The sequence below is a fragment of the Dendrobium catenatum genome, unplaced genomic scaffold (genome assembly GCF_001605985.2).
Source record: "Dendrobium catenatum unplaced genomic scaffold, ASM160598v2 fragScaff_scaffold_1088, whole genome shotgun sequence".
NCBI classification, from domain to species: Eukaryota; Viridiplantae; Streptophyta; class Magnoliopsida; order Asparagales; family Orchidaceae; genus Dendrobium; species Dendrobium catenatum.
This window is the reverse complement of record NW_021319550.1, coordinates 257,290-274,687: the sequence shown is the minus strand read 5'-3', so window position 1 is coordinate 274,687 and position 17,398 is coordinate 257,290. Positions and strand designations below refer to the sequence as shown.

Genomic DNA, 17,398 nt, shown 5'->3' with positions numbered 1-17,398 from the left:
GTTGGCCTATTCTCCTCTTAGAAGTCTAGGGTTTAGAGATTTAATTTGTGTGGGCGACTCTTAGGTTTCGTTTATGATTGTTTTATTATTGCTTCTTAAAGCTGCTTTCTAGTATAAAAATTTTATTTTTAGTACTAGAAAGCTGTTTTAAGAAACAGTAAAAAAGTCGTCCCAAACAAAATTTTAGTCAGCTGACATCAATAAAAAGTTTGAAGATCTACATGGTAAGGCAAAAAGATGTGGGAAGGATCAACAATCTTTCTGAAACCAGATATTTATCGAATACATACCATTGTATTTCTATCCACTTACCTATCTCATACTTGCAGGAGATCATTATGTCTAAATATTATCAAAATATATGCATGATAGTGTATTTTATCTAAGTATTTTTTTTTCAAATGAAAGTTGAATATTAGAATATTATATAAATAAATATAAAAATTTAGATATTGGACAAGCAAGTACACAAATTCAATAGTGTATATGGAAATCCACCTCACATTTTCATAATGTTCCCAATGTTTCCGTCAGATCTAGACTTTAAAAATGAAGATGCTATTTAAGTACTCGGTTAGATTTTAATATTTCTTCAAGATCTTCGCTATTAAGTTTTTTTATATGTCCTCTGCAGTAACATAGAATGAAATCAGTGTAATGTTTATTTAGCTGTTAAGTTGATATCATACACTGGCAGAGCTGAAATGGGAAACAAAAATTATATTAAAGAAAAGCTGTATGTTTCACATCGGTTCACTGTGACAAAGAGGAAGAACTCAGTTCTGGGGATGCTTGTTTTATTGTGCTATGTTTTGTTTTTTGATTAGGCAATTAATTTTGATTTGTTGGTTAAGAATTTTGATTATCAATTAATAGAATTTGGATTCGAAATTTATGTATGTGATGTGAATTAGCTTGTCTTAATTAGCTCAAAAGTAAAAAACAAAAAAGCATTGATTAAGATTTGTTGTTATTATTATTATTTTATATTAGATGAGGATATTATGAATAAAATTTTGTAAGGATAAGTAAAATATTTAGATTTGCTCTAAAAATTGTTTGGTTTTTTCTTATGAACTGTACTCATTTTGCATAAATTTAAAAATTTTGAGGTCTCATGTTTCGTTTGGGATAGTTTTCTTACTACTTATTAAAGTAACTTTTTAGTAAGAAAGCCGTCCTGAATAAAGCCTCAATCTAATTCAGAATATTTTGATCCATTTTTTGTTTGGTGTGCAGTATATATAAAATTTTTAGTTTCTTAAAATTTATTGTTTGTGGGTTTATTAAAAAATTTGATACATTATCTATTCAATGTTTTGTCTCAGTATAAGATCTTCTTTGCAAGGGTAATGTATTGCAATCTAGTTGGAGTCTGTCACACCTAAGTTTTCTCATTTTAAAAGGGACAGTTTTTTATCTCTATTTTTTCATTGCTTTAAAAAAATTTATGTACTTTAAGAATTGCTTTAAAATAAGGTGAATATTTCTTTTATATTTTAAATTTGTTTAGTATGCATATATAAATATTATCACCTTCAATAAGTCATCTATAAGCCTGCCTTACAATTCTCTATCAAAGACCTTGGAGATCTTTCCTAGTTTTTTGGTGTTTAATTCATTCCCCCTTCAAGGTCTCTTCTTCTCTCAACACAAATATATTCAAGATCTTCCGGAAAAGACTCATATGGTGTAATAACCAAGTCAAATAAATTTTTTTAGGAATCATTATAAGTCTAAATTATAAACTGTCTTTGTCATATAATAGATGTTATAATAATTTAATCATACTATTTTTTTCATAATTTTTGGGCATTAGGAAAATTCCTATGAAATTCACACCTATCAGTACAAGTGGGGGTTTAGGGACCGTCAGGTGTCAATTTTACAAATTGGTTTTACAAAAAAATTTAAATAAAATGTGCTATTTTATGGATATTTTTTTTTATAATTTTTGAAGTTCAAAAAGAATTATATTATTCTTGAGTATTGTATATGATTTATTTTGGGTCATTGAATATAGACGTGTATTGATATTTTGAGTTATAGAATTTATTTTTACTAATTATTATTGATAGATGCTAGCTGAATTAGATAGCACTGATTGTTGTATAAATTAAAAATAAAAGAATAATTATTCTAAATTAAATTTTGGGGCAAGACATATGACCATTGAAATTTGCCACTCCCATGTCTCCCAATCATAAGCCAACCATTCATGATGGCATCACCTTCACCAATGCAGCTCAATATCGCTCTATAGTTGGTGAACTTCAATATCTCTCTTTTACATGACCGGATATAGCTTTTGCGGTAAACAAACTCAAATAATGTATGCACCAACCAACCCCTATACACTGGAGTGCTACCAAACACATACTTCACAATCTTTGTGCCACAATCAATCATGGGTTATTTTTACATTGCCACACCCTATTCTCTTTACATGGCTTCTTTTATGCCGATTGAGCTAGCAACGTTGCTGACTGTGCATCCACTAGCGCTTATATTATTTTCCTTGGTCATAATGCTATCTCATAGAGTTCCAAGAAATAACACAGTTGCTCGTTCCTCCACGGATGCATAATACAATGACATTGCTTCTGTTGCAACTGAACTTGCATGCTTACAGTCCCTTCTTCATGAACTTGGCATTAAATTACCTACTATGTCTATGTTCTACTGTGACAATGTTGGTGCCACCTATTTATATGTCAATTTGGTCTCCTTTCGAACGAAATATGTAATATTGACTTTCATTTTATCTGAGAAAAAGTTCAAAATTGAGATCTCATTTCTGATGTCTCATATCCTGACCAACTTGCAGATGCACTATCTCGTCGCCTCCTTGATGAACTACATGTCAAGATTGATGTCCTCTCTCTGGATTCCATCTTGAGGGGGTATATTAGAGGAATATCATAAATTACTTTTATTATAGTTTATGATATTCCTTTTAATACTTACCATATTAAATTGTCATTCAATTTAGGTGTTAATACTTATCCAATTTAGGTTTTAATGCTCATTCAATTTAGGTGTCAATACACCTTCCTTTATTAGATAATTTTTGTATCTATAAATATTTATACGGCTCTTTAGTATAATTTGAACTTTTCCTTCTCCATTATAATGTGGTGTGGTTGTCGGCGGGTGGCTGACAATGATAGGCGGCGGTGGCCGGCCGTGGTTGGCCACGGCGAATAGTGGGGATCAAGTGAGCTTGCTTGCGGTGCAAATGGTTCTCGAGTTTAATTTAGCTCAAAAATGAATTAAAATGATTTATACAATATGTATTTTACTTTGCATTCTTTTTTTATCAATTCAAATATTAAAATTTTTAAAATTCATACATTCAAAATATTTTACACTTATTTTACTCATGACCAAACCAGCCTTAAATTTAATAGTTTGTTTTATATCTATGTGTTTTTTCAATAATTGTAGATACTCAAGCCAAATTATAAGAAAATTTAGGGCATCTCTAATCTAAACTCTCATTTTTCACTGCAAAATACAGTAAAATAAAAAAGTGCCGTGATTCATCTCCCGTGGAACACCATTTTGCCCCAAATCTTTGCTCGTTTCTTTCGCGTCGCAATGTTCACTTGCGTCATTTCTTTCTCTCCACCGAATTCTTCTGAGAAAGGCGCGAAAGAAACGAGCGAAGATTTGGGACAAAATGGCGTTCCACAGGAGATGAATCACGACACTTTTTGATTTTACAGCATTTTGTCAATATTGATGTTGCACTGTTCAACTACGATCAAATGGCGGAAGAAATGATGTTCGGTTGCGACGTTTGAGAGCTTCCATTGGGCTGTTTGCCTTACACGCAACTTTTCCAACATTGATGACGCTCCGATCCGGTTACGTGGCCCCATCTGTCGTTGCTCTTAATGCTAAATATCTCGTCGGATTCTGTCTTTTGCTTTCAGCTAGGCTGCCACAGTGCTCGGTTGCTTTCTTGTTGCCCAAGCTTCGCCGAGCTACTAAACCAACATTTTTTATCTTTAATTTCTTAGAAGAGTTGCCACTTGCAACTGACTTATAATTAAATGTATTGATTTTTTTTAATTATCATCGAAGTATTAGAATTATGTCATCATATTTGACTTTATAATTGGGTGAATTAAAAAATATTAAATGTACTTTGATTTTTGTAAATTTATTTAAAAAAAAAAAGAGTGTCAACAATTAAGTTTTAAAAATAGTTAAATTATTTGAAATTAAAGTTTTGTAATTTAAAACAATACAACTATTTTTAGAATTAATTGTTGACTCACTTTTTTTTTTAAATAAATTATTTTATATTTAAAAATATAAACTCCTCCCATTGGCCACTGCTGACTGCTCTCCCTCTTTCTCCTTCCCTTCCCGAGTTCCGTCTTGCTTCTTCTTGCGATCCACTCGGAGATAATGTGAGAAAAAAAGGGTTTCAACGCTTAATTTCGCCTCCGCCATTTGAGTCGTATCCTTACTCTCTGATTTACATCTTCATTACTCGATGATCAGTGAAGCTTCCTGCTCCGAAATCCCACTCGAGTCTCCCCCGCCGCCGGTGGAGGCATGTACTCAGCTCGCTCCGGGATTCCGCTTCCATCCGACCGACGAGGAGCTCGTCAGCTATTATCTGAAGCGCAAGGTTACTGGAAAGCCGATCCGGGTTGATGCGATATCTGAGATCGATCTCTACAGGGCTGAGCCATGGGACCTCCCGCTTCGATCCCGTATCAGAAGCCGCGACTTGGAATGGTACTTCTTTACGTCCCTTGATCGCAAGTATTCTAATCGTTTGCGTACCAACCGCGCAACTATAGATGGGTATTGGAAGACGACCGGGAAGGATCGGTCCATCCAACATCGCTCTCGGACCATTGGCATGAAGAAAACCCTTGTTTATCATTCTGGTCGGGCACCGCGTGGTCAGCGGACCAATTGGGTCATGCATGAGTATCGTTTAGAGGATGAGAATCTCACCCGCGCTGGTATTCCGCAGGTATCGATTAAGTCGCATAGATGTTGATTTTTGTTGAATCAAAAAAATTTTTTTTTTCTCTTACGCGTTGCTCAGACTTTTTTAATATATACCCTTTTTTTTGTCGGTGCTGAAATAGAGAACTGGAACCATACTTACAAATTATGGCTTTATGTCTTTGTTATGAGGAAATAGAATGCCCGTTTGCAGCATATTGAGTTTATGCTTTTGCTTTCTTTGGAAGGATGGCTACGTTGTGTGTAGGATATTCCAGAAGAGTGGGCCTGGGCCGCAGAATGGAGCCCAGTATGGTGCGCCGTTTATGGAAGAAGAATGGGAGATGGAAGAGGAAGATGCCAAACTTGTGCCCGTAAATGCGGACCGAGATGATGCAGTGGTGGATCCTGTTGGTCAGGATTTTGTCCAGTTGGGAGATTTTCTCCAGGTAATATTCTACTATTGACTAAAGTTATGAACAAAATGATTCACTGTGTATTCAATTTGTTTACATTATTTAGATGGCAAAGCGTGGAGGTGGCAGACATCGCCTTATTCCTCGGTTATTTATTTTCCTTTGTTAGTTAAAGAGGGCTTTTAGCTACAATTTGTTCAGTCTTTTCTACATTTGTTATGTCTCTGATATGCTTCAGTTCGTTTAGGAAGTTGTAGGAAGAAATTTTGCATGATCGAGTTCCCTTTTTGTTGTAGGGAAGGATCAATTTAGAGTTTAGGAAAGTAGGGGTGAAGAACTTAAGGAATGAAAAAGAAGAGAGAGGTCTTGATTAAAGGAAGAAGAGAGGGAAGAGGGCTTTGGCAAAGGAGTAGGAGAGGGGCAGAAGGATGGAGAAGGATAGGGAGAAAGCCATATGAGGTAGATGGAGCTCAAAGTATTGTATACCTCAAGTCAAATATTAGTGTCCTAATTATGAGAAAAGTCCTAAGAATCCTATTTACAAAGAGTTCTTATAATAGGGAAGTTTAAAGCCACTATAAAAGTAATAAAGTTCATCAGAACTCATACATTAAAATAGACAAATAACACTAATATGTTGTAGCCAGGTCTGGAGAAGGGCTATGTAGTAGGGGTACTATGTCTATCTGTTGGTTTTTCTCTGGATCTATCTGCTAACCTTTCATTTTGGTTGCGCAATTATATGAGCATGGCTACTTTTTCTCATGGATATGTGTTGCAGAAAAATCACCAACATGGTTGCAAACAAACAATGAACATCAAAACATAAGAACTTTAGATTCTAAAAGCTTAGAATGAATCAACCTCAAACTTGGGCCTTAAATCTTTAACTTAAGATGTTTTATCCATTTGTAAAAGAAGTTGGAGATGGAATATGTTTTAATAATCATGCTTGATGTGCCTTTGTTCAATGCAATCTTAGGCATTTCGGGAATTTTCTTATATGACTAATTGATATTTCATTGGTGGCAAGTGTTATGTTTATCTCGAGTAACATTCAAACACCATTAATGATTGATGCTTCACTCACTTTAAGGGATGGATACCATCTTATCTTCATTATGATTCTTGTTGATCATTACCATGTGTATTAGAGCATTTGATAGGTTTCCAAAGACCTTTTTTTTTGACTTATTAAAGTTTTATTAGGGGTGAATCGATCTAATTCAATGATAGAATAGCCCAATCCATGTCTGACTTGGGATTCATTGAGAAAGTGGCTGCAATAATCTCTCTGTCTTTGTTTGCTAAATTACCATGGTGGATAGTGAATGGAGACAACGAAAGTTTCGCTTTAGTCATTGTTGAGGTCATTTGAAGGTTGGGAATAGGGGTACAACCGAGTCAAGCCGGCTCGAGCTCGACTCGACAATAGGCAAGATGAGTCGAGCTTATCGAGCTTGCGAGTCGAGCTCGAACACAATTTCGAGCTCGATAGCTTATTGAGCTCGAGCTCGAACAGCCAGTTGATCGACTCGAGACTCGAGAGCTCGTCGAGCAGCTCGCTTCGCGGTGAGAAAAGTCCTAAGAATCCTATTTACAAAGAGTTCTTATAATAGGGAAGTTTAAAGCCACTATAAAAGTAATAAAGTTCATCAGAACTCATACATTAAAATAGACAAATAACACTAATATGTTGTAACCAGGTCTGGAGATGGGCTATGTAGTAGGGATACTATGTCTATCTGTTGGTTTTGCTCTTGATCTATTTGCTCACCTTTCATTTTAGTTGATGATGCCGATTGCACCTGTTTCAAAACAGCTGAAGCCAATCTGCACCTGCAAGGGAGAAAACAGAGGAACTGGAGGAATAGAAATTCCAATGGAACAGTAACAATTCTGTTTGTATATCTTTTTCTATCTGTTAAGGTACTCGGCCAGGGTATTAAAACCACACTCCTGCCTTACTACAAAAAGGACTGAACTGTAAAAGTGCGGTAAAAAGTATAATAACTAACTATGGAAGGGAAACTAGTGGAGCACATGCTCACGAACCAACTAAACAGCAATAGCACTAATAATAAAAAGGCTCAATAATACTAATACTTCCCTGGCCCCATGAGACTCATGGATGCGCCGCATCATTCGCCCCCGCTTTGAATAGAATCTGTGCTAACAGATTAAAAGGTGGTGTTGCTGTCATTAGGCGGAGTATAAGCATATATGTCAGCCACATTGAATGTGTGAGACGTGTTGAATTCTGAGGGCAGATCAACGACATAGGCATTGTCGTTAATTTTTCGACTAATGGGAAAAGGTCCCCATTTCTTCTTAGTAAGCTTGGAATAATTGCCAGGAGGGAGACGTTCACGGCGTAAACGTACCACCACCAAATCTCCAGGTTGGAAAATTTTCTCCCGACAGTGAGCATCCGCCGCTAGCTTGTATTTAGTATTTGAGTCATGAAGTTTTAGCTGGACTTCAGATAAAAGGTTTGTGAACTGATCCGCTAGAGCATTGGCAGCCTTGCTTTGGACTTTCAGTAGAATTGCAATGTCAAGGATGGTGTTTGGCATTTTAGTGTAAACAATATTGAATGGGCACATACCAGTGGACCGATTAGTCATGGAGTTGAAGGCAAATTCAGCATGACCAAGCACTTCATCCCATAATGTAGGATGTTCTTGGACCAAACAACGTAGTAGATTATCGAGAGTTCGGTTGACAATCTCCGTTTGTCCATCCGTTTGAGGATGATAGGAAGAGCTAAGTCGAATTTGAGTATTCAATCGCTTCCACAATTCCCGCCAAAAATGGCTAATGAACTTCACGTCCCGATCAGAAGTTAAACTTCTTGGTATACCATGAAGGCGAACAACTTCTTTGAAAAACAGCTTGGCCACGTTTAGAGCGTCAAACGTCTTTTTGCAGGCGACAAAGTGCGCCATCTTCGAAAATCGGTCGACCACAACCATAATTGAGTCGTTACCTCGCTTGGTTCGAGGCAATCCCAAAACAAAATCTAAACTCAAATCTTTCCAAATTGTTTATGGGACTGGCAACGGTTGGTATAACCCAGTATTTTGACCTCCACCTTTGTAGCTTTGACAGACTGCACATCTTTGGATGAATTTAGTAACGTCCTTCCTCAACTGCGGCCAAAAGAATCTCCTCTGTAAATTGGCAATGGTATTGTCACGGCCATTATGAGCGGACATACCTCCCGCATGCGCCTCCTGTATGATCCGTTGCCTCCAAGAAGAATTCGGCACACACAGCAGGTTGTTCTTGAACAGAAAACCTTGCTGCAATGAATAATCGCAGAGTTCTTGGTTATTGCATTTTGCCCATAATGTTTTAAAAAAATCATCAATAGGATACAGCTCCTGTAAGCAATCCAAGCCTGTAAATTCGGTTTGCAGTTTAGTCAGGACATTGATCCGGCGACTCAAGGCATCTGCCACCCGGTTCTGTGAACCACTCTTGTGTCTGAGAACGAATGTAAACTTCTGTAAAAAAATTATCCACCGAGCATGCATTCTATTAATATTCTTTTGGGAATTAATGTACTGCAACGCCTTGTGATCACTGCAAAGAACGAAATCTTGGTGGAGTAGATAGTGTTCCCACTGCTTTAATGCTCTAATAACGGCATAAAGTTCTTGCTCATACACTGTCCAGCGTTGTCTCGACGGGCTCAATTTCTCACTAAAAAATTCCACGGGCTTGTTGTCTTGCGAAAGTACTGCACCAATCCCAATTGTGGAAGCATCAGTGTCAACCGCGAACGGCTTCTCAAAATCCGGTAAAGACAATACAGGGGCGGTGGACAGGGCTGTCTTAATAGCTTCAAAGCTGCTCTGTTGTTCCTCAGACCAAGAGAATTTGGGTTGTTTTAGAACATCTGTAATTGGAGCCACAATCATACTGAATCCCCTGATAAATCTGCGGTAGAAATTCGCCAAGCCTAGAAAACTGCGAATGTCAAATAAAGTTCGGGGAGTGGGCCAATCCACAATAGCCTCTACTTTCTTTGGATCCACACTGACTCCTTCCGGAGAGATAATATACCCCAAAAAGGCCATCCGTGAGGTTGCAAACTCACATTTAAGCATATTCAGGAAGAGCTGATTCTTTCTCAAAATCTCAAAGATTTCGGTAAGGTGTTCAATATGCTCCACTAATGATGAACTAAATACGAGAATATCGTCGAAGTATACCACACAACAACGATTCAGGGCAGGCTTTAATATTTCATTCATCAAACGCATGAACGTGGCCGGTGCATTGCACAATCCGAAAGGCATCACTTTCCACTCGTATAATCCTTGGTGCGTTTTGAAAACAGTCTTCCACTCATCTCCCGGTCGGACTCGGATCTGGTGGTATCCGCTACGCAGATCCAATTTAGAAAACACATGTGCTCCGGCCAACTTGTCTAGCATATCCTCCATTCTTGGCATCGGAAACCTGAATTTAACAGTTATCTTGTTAATCGATCGACTGTCCATACACATCCTCCAGCTGCCGTCCTTTTTGGGTACCAATAAAGCTGGGACTGCACAAGGGCTTAAACTCGGTTGGATCAATTGTTTCTCTAACATTTCATCAACAATTTGCTGTAGAATCTTATGTTCATTGGGACTCATTTTGTAGTGGGGTAGGTTCGGTAATGACGAACCTGGCACAAAGTCTATTTGATGTTGAATTGCCCTCATAGGTGGGAGTCCGGATGGCAGTTCCGGTGGGGCAATATCAGAAAATTGCTGCAGCAGCAAATCAATAGTTTCAGGACGTTTGACTGGAGGTGAAGATTCATTCTGTTCTTTGATAACCAAGGCCATAATACAGAAGGATTCCTTCCATTCCTTCAACAAGCTTTTGCCAGAAACTGTATATAATATATTTTGAGAGCTGGAACCCTTTGCATCCTGATCAGGCGCCCAAGGTAGTAATCTTAACCGCTTGCCTTTCCACTCAAACGAATAAGTATTCGCTCGACCATCAAATATAGCTCCAACGTCATACTGCCAAGGCCGATCTAGAATTAGGTGGCAGACATCCATCTCCACGACATCACAAAGCACTTCACTAGCATAGTGTTTGCCAATGGAAAATGTGATTTTACACATGTCCGTCACTAAAATTTCAGTTCCTTTTTTGACCCAGCTTATTTTATATGGATTTGGACTCTTCACGGTTTTAAGCTGTAGAGATTGCACAACAGCACGAGAAATGACATTCTCTGTACAACAACTATCAATGAGTACATCACAAACCTTCCATTTTATAGTGCATTTTGTTTTAAAAAGTGCATTTCTCTGAGTTTTAGCGGGTCTCCGAGGAGCTAAGAGGAGTCTCTGCAATACACACAATACAGGTTCACCGTCATCACCGGTCACATCTTCAATTTCTTCAACGGCTTCTTCTGTAACACTGCCTTCTTCTTCTTCCAATTCTCCATCCAATAATTGTAATTGAGCACGAGTAGGACACTCGTTTGATTTGTGGCCTGGTTGAAAACACCGAAAACACTTTAAAGTAGTTGGTCGAGCATATGGATTTTCTTTTGCTGGAGCCTTGCCTCTCTGATTGCCTTTGTGCTCAACTACTTGCGGAGGTTCCACTGCCTTTGGGTTTGCCGGTGGTCTGCTGTAAGAATTTGAAGTTTGTCCAGTAACCTTGCTAGCTTCAACTGGCTGTTCCCAGCTCCTTCGATTTTGCCGGTTGACAGAATGTCTCTTTGATTGCAACTCAATTTTAAGAGCATAATTGACTGCTTGTGACAATGACCAGACCGTATTCAATTCTAATTTGTCTTGAATTGCATCCCGCAAACCCCCTATATATCGTGCCACCAGTTGATTTTCCGATTCATTGAGGTTGTTACGAGCACTCAACCGATAGAATTCTTCCGTATACTCATTCACCGACCTCGCTCCTTGTGAGCAATGCTGGTACTGCACGTACAACATCTGTTCAAAATCAGTTAGTAAAAAATGGCCTCGGAGCAGTTGTTTCATCCGTAACCAGCTCCGCACAGCTCCCCTCCCTTCACGTCTGCGGGTTTGAAGGACTTGCTGCCACCACGCGCTAGCGCCTCCTTTCAATCTACAGGCGACATACTTCACCTGCCTCTCCGGTTCAATATCCATATACTCAAAGAAGGTCTCGACTGCTCTCTCCCAATCGAGGAAATCTTCAATGTGCAACCTGCCATCAAAAAAAGGAATATCTAATTTCACTCAGAAATCCCCTGGATACCTATTCCTTACGGTTTGATGTCTTCTCCGATTTGGTAATAGCTCCTCGTCTGATTTCGACAACTGCTCCGAACGAACACCTTCTGGATCGTCTTCAGAGTCTGTTACTTCCTGCGCTCGAGTGTTCGCGACCGACCACGAATCCACGTCTCGCGGACGGCAAAGTAGTGTGGCCCTCCGCACGAGCGGCTTGATTCCGATCTAGACGCGCATTGATCAACCTCAGTTCACGACGCATTTCCCCAAAGAGCCGATGCATATCTGCAGCGATCTCGTCGGTCTTGTTCACCAAACTGGTGTGCTCCGCCCAAAGGGCGTCTAAGCTGTTTGCATCTCCGGCAGCCACCCGGGTACTTCCTTCTGTCATCCTCGCTCTGATACCAGATATGATGCCGATTGCACCTGTATCAAAACAGCTGAAGCCAATCTGCACCTGCAAGGGAGAAAACAGAGGAACTGGAGGAATAGAAATTCCAATGGAACAGTAACAATTCTGTTTGTATATCTTTTTCTATCTGTTAAGGTACTCGGCCAGGGTATTAAAACCACACTTCTACCTTACTACAAAAATGACTGAACTGTAAAAGTGCGGTAAAAAGTATAATAACTAACTATGGAAGGGAAACTAGTGGAGCACATGCTCACGAACCAACTAAACAGCAATAGCACTAATAATAAAAAGGCTCAATAATACTAATACTTCCCTGGCCCCATGAGACTCATGGATGCGCCGCATCAGTTGAGCAATTATATGAGCATGGCTACTTTTTCTCATGGATATGTATTGCAGAAAAATCACCCACATGGTTGCAAACAAACAATGAACATCAAAACATAAGAACTTTAGATTCCAAAAGCTTAGAATGAATCAACCTCAAACTTGGGCCTTAAATCTTTAACTTAAGATGTTTTATCCATTTGTAAAAGAAGCTGGAGATGGAATATGTTTTAATAATCATGCTTGATGTGCCTTTGTTCAATGCAACCTTAGGCATTTCGGGAATTTTCTTATATGACTAATTGATATTTCATTGGTGGCAAGTGCTATGTTTATCTCGAGTAACATTCAAACACCATTAATGATTGATGCCACTCACTTTAAGGGATGGATACCATCTTATCTTCATTCTGATTCTTGTTGATCATTACCATGTGTATTAGAGCATTTGATAGGTTGCCAAAGACCTTTTTTTTGACATATTAAAGTTTTATTAGGGGTGAATCGATCTAATTCAATGATAGAATAGCCCAATCCATGTCTGACTTGGGATTCATTGAGAAAGTGGCTGCAATAATCTCTCTGTCTTTGTTTGCTAAATTACCATGGTGGATAGTGAATGGAGACAACGAAAGTTTGGCTTTAGTCATTGTTGAGGTCATTTGAAGGTTGGGAATAGGGGTACAACCGAGTCAAGCCGGCTCGAGCTCGACTCGACGAGTCGAGCTTATCGAGCTTGCGAGTCGAGCTCGATAGCTTATCGAGCTCGAGCTCGAACAGCCAGTTGATTGACTCGAGAGCTCGTCGAGCAGCTCGCTTCGCGGGAAAAATGAAATTGTGATGGGAATAAGCAATCAGGGAGCGACGACGGACGCGGGAAAAAGGAAATTGCGGTGGGAAAATGCTGGGTCGGGAAGAGACGACGTCGCGACAGAGAATCGGAAAGAAGAGCAAGTGACTCGAGAGGGATAATGTGAAAGCGGAAGGAGAACTCTGAGGGCGTCTGAGGAGGTGGTCGTCGGACCCGAGGTGGTAACCAGCTATTGCGGGAGGTGTTCACACTTCACACTTGAAGGTAACGATGCCCTAGACCCCATCTCACGCATTTGTTTCTCATCCTCTCTGAACATGGTCGTGGACGCTGATATTTTATCTTCAATGGTGTTCACACTAGGAAGGTAACGATGCCGTAGTCCCCATCTCACGCTAATGGTTTCCTTCAATGTCATTGGCGATGATGCGGTGAGCAGAGATGCGGGAAGCGGCGACGACGGACGCGGATGCGAGCAGCGACGAGGGAATTTTTTTTCTCTGTTGCGACGGACTCGATCGCAGAGCGTCGATGGACGTGGCATTGGCAGCGGACGCGAGCGGCGACGATGTGGACGTGGCATTGGCGACGATGCGGTGAGCGGAGATGAGGGAAGCGATGATGGACGCGAGCAGCGACGAGGGAATTTTTTTTCTCTGTCGAGTCGAACTCGAGAGCTCGACGAGCTTTTTTTTTCTCTGTTGAGTCGAGCTCGAGCTCGACTTTTGAGCTCGACATAAGTTTGAGCTCGAGCTCGGCATTTGAAAGACGACCTCGGCTCGAACAACCCCTGAGTCGAGTCGAACTCGAGCTCGACTCGACTCGTTTGCACCCCTAGCTAGGAAGGACTAAATAGTTAAGTGTTGTATGAATGGGTGCAATTCCTCATATTCCAATAATAGAAGAAGCAACAACCACATCATAATAGAGTGGTTTTGGTTGTTGTCTTGTGCATCTTTTCATAGTTTAGTGTAGATGAGGAGCTTCCTCGCATTAAAAGCTTTTTTTTTTCCAAGGTGAGTGAGAAATGCATAATGATTGCAAATGAATTGGGGGGTGTATGGTTTATGTCCAATGTTGGACCCTTTGGTTTGCTATAACTTCCCTTTAATTTTTTGAGTTGTTTGAAGGGTATATATTATAGACATGTCTTGCTCAACTATGTGAGGAAATTCCCTATTTTGCTCAATTTGTTGGATTCAATGGGGTCTTGTGTTGTGCACCTTTATATACTATTTCTAAGCAGGCCACCTTAGATCAATGCATCTCTTTTTAATATATGTTGATTATATAAGATTTTATTAAGTATCTTTTGATCAATGCATCATTTGTATCAGCATCATATATGATTTTTTTTTGTAGAGTTTATCATCATTATAATGGTTGTGTTTATCAAGGTTTTAAAACAAAATTTTGGTTCCAAGTTAAAAATTCCCGTTTCAGTAATTTTGATAGTTTTGTTGATTTCAATATTATGCTTTGGCTACTTTGTTATTATATCTCCTATTTTCTTAGCCTATCTAGTAAATATAAAATATTGCAAGAAATATATTTAAGGTATGAATAAAGAGGATTATCCAATTAAGGTTCAAATGTTAAGTTTCAAAGATAGAATCGTGGTAGAACATTGTCACTAGTCAAGGGTTTTAGTGAAGTTTTGTTTAAAATCTACAAAATTTGGGTGAAACTTTGACTATCATTCAGAACTTCATTGAAATTCTTGGGTTTTGACTAAAACTCTTTACATCAACCAAAATTGAAAATATTATTGAATATGTGATCATTTTCAATCTAAATTGATCAGAAACCACCAAACTAAACTGAAACCACATAAACTTAAAACCATAGTCCCCTTATGGATTAAAATTTGCATAATAAATTTTATTTTTCCTAATGAAATGCATGCTTTGAATGTTAGGTATGTTAACTACGTGCAGCAAATTGGGGCAGACTAGAATAACGAACACAATATTTACGTTAATTTTTATTCTAAAATACTTTACGAGTTTCATTTTGAGTTGAGGTTTTAGCATAATCATGCAACGTGCGTGCTTTGTGGAAGATTTGACTAAAATTTTGAACTGTTGATATTCTAGATTAAAATGTTTTGGAGGATGTATTTCAAAATTTACTGTATTCTTTATTTTAATCCTTTGTAATATTTTTATTTCTTATCAATTGGAAACCCTGCTTTATAAGTTGACAACTGTATGAGTATCTTGTTCAATGTTGGTATGATATACTGGCTTACCCTCTTACCCTCTTATACTAGTTAGTTAAACTAGCAGCTCTATCAAACTAGTCATTTTAGTTAAAATAGCAGCTCTATCATTTTTTTTTTTTTTTAGGGGTTATCTAACTGTCTTTTGCTTCCTTTTACTTATGCAGGTTCGCTAGTCTATTAATTCTCCATTTAGTGTTCTCTACAGGTCATGTAAAGTCACAAATATCTTTGATATTATACAGTAACAGCAAACTTGTTCACAACTTTGCATACTGTATAGGTACTAAATTTTCTATAATTTATAATATTCTTGCAGTTAGTTATGGAAATGTCTTTAATTTCATTGTTAGCCTTGTTTAGCATTTTCTGATATCTTAAAATCTGTGCATCAATTGGTTAAGTTAATCATGTATTATTGTTCTCGCACATCTTTTAGTTGTGATAATCAAAAGTTTTTTTTTTTAATTTGTTAATGACATTTATTCTTGCATGCTTCAAAAGTTTTAAACCTGAGTATTCGCCTGGATGTAATGTGGGTGTATGCTGCTTTTGTGCTTGAACAGTGAAGATTGCTGCTACTTGTATGTAAAGTTAATTCTTCCATTATTATATATGAATATATATTTTGCTCATTCGTTTCCATTTGATGACTTTTAATACAATCGAATTGGTTAAAATTTCTAATTGATAATTCATTTTAAATTTGTATTTCAGAATCCAGACTCGAACATTCAACATCTAGCTGCTTTCCCATTTGAATCAAGGTCTGCGGAGCACGAGTTTGGTAGCCAAACAGAAGATTCAACTATCTTCGTGGATGAAATTTTTAAAGCCCTGGATTCTTTGGATGATATGACTCAGGATGCGGATTTTTCTGCTCCACAGGTTACTAACACTACTCTTAACAGGCTTGGAGAAAGGGAGGGTCCTGAAGATCAGTCAAAATTTACTTCAATTCATAGTAATGGATATGTGCAGTTAGATGATATTTTTGTCGAGGGTAACGCAAACTTCTGCTCTGACGCACACTTAAGTCATTGCACATTGGAGAAAGGTAATAATAACTCAGAGGTGGATGGCATGTGTCCTTCAAAAATCTTACTCCAAAAGCCTGTTGAAGGGGACTCGCCTAGTGCTAATTCTACCAACCAACTAGATCAGCTACAGATGTGCCCAGCTGTTCAGCATGATATGTTTCCACAACCTTTTGATCCTTTGGATGCTGTGCCTTGGGAATATTCTGGTCAATTGGCTGAGGGTAACTCAGTATATTATGATGCACTCAACCATGAAGTTCCGTATTCAGAAGACGGTTTTACATTTGAAGCTTCTTTGTCACCCTTGGCGGAATTTGACTTTTCGGAGGATTTAATGGGTTACTTTGATGCTAAAGATAACCTAATTTATGGTTCTCCAGATCTCTTCCTTTCACAGTTCAAGCTGGCTAATTCTGATGAATGGGTCGAGCCAAATGATTCACCTGAGGTGATTTACTGATTTCTATTCCAATATCTTAAGAAAAATATGCTTAACATTCTCTGGAAGAAGCTCTATCTCTTAATTGGGCTATCTACCTAATGATGTACTGCAGGTTGTTGGAAGCAGTAGTTTGTCTCGCAAGGATGTTTTTCATGTTGAAGAAAATTTAGTGCAGCAGTCTTCATTAGAGAAGAAACGAACTGGTGATGGACCTTTAGGTGGATTGAATGATAATCTAACTGGTATGATCATTGATTCAAACAGTTGACTTATTGTCCTTGATCATGTCTGCATGCACCCATTTTTCAACTGACATGCTGTTAGACAGCGGATGAAATGTTACCTTCCTGTTTATTTTTTTGGGTGGTGTTGTATAAATTTTTTTGCAGTCGATCACATTCATAACTTTTATTACTAACTTCTTTACCTGTTCTATCCTTCTTAATCTTTTATATATAGATTTTTTTTTGTTTTGACCCATTGCAGGGAAGTCTGGCGATGGTTTTTCTATCT

General features: G+C 38.3%; 1 protein-coding gene across 1 annotated transcript; it reads left to right on the top strand.

Moving 5' to 3' along the window:
- The first annotated feature begins 4,349 nt into the window (after positions 1–4,349).
- Positions 4,350–17,168, top strand: LOC110099898 (NAC domain-containing protein 78). Its single transcript, XM_020827205.2, has 4 exons — positions 4,350–4,999; positions 5,223–5,423; positions 16,121–16,891; positions 16,998–17,168. The coding sequence occupies exons 1-4, from the start codon at positions 4,508–4,510 to the stop codon at positions 17,151–17,153; spliced, it is 1,620 nt and encodes a 539-aa protein (XP_020682864.1). The 5' UTR covers positions 4,350–4,507; the 3' UTR covers positions 17,154–17,168.
- Positions 17,169–17,398: the final 230 nt, after the last annotated feature.

Bases quoted from the DNA above. Each gene is read 5' to 3' on its own strand.
- LOC110099898 (XM_020827205.2), top strand. From the start codon at position 4,508: ATGATCAGTGAAGCTTCCTGCTCCGAAATCCCACTCGAGTCTCCCCCG. The intron at 5,000-5,222 runs GTATCGATTAAG...TTTCTTTGGAAG, and splicing joins CCCGCGCTGGTATTCCGCAG to GATGGCTACGTTGTGTGTAG. The intron at 16,892-16,997 runs GTGATTTACTGA...GATGTACTGCAG, and splicing joins AGCCAAATGATTCACCTGAG to GTTGTTGGAAGCAGTAGTTT.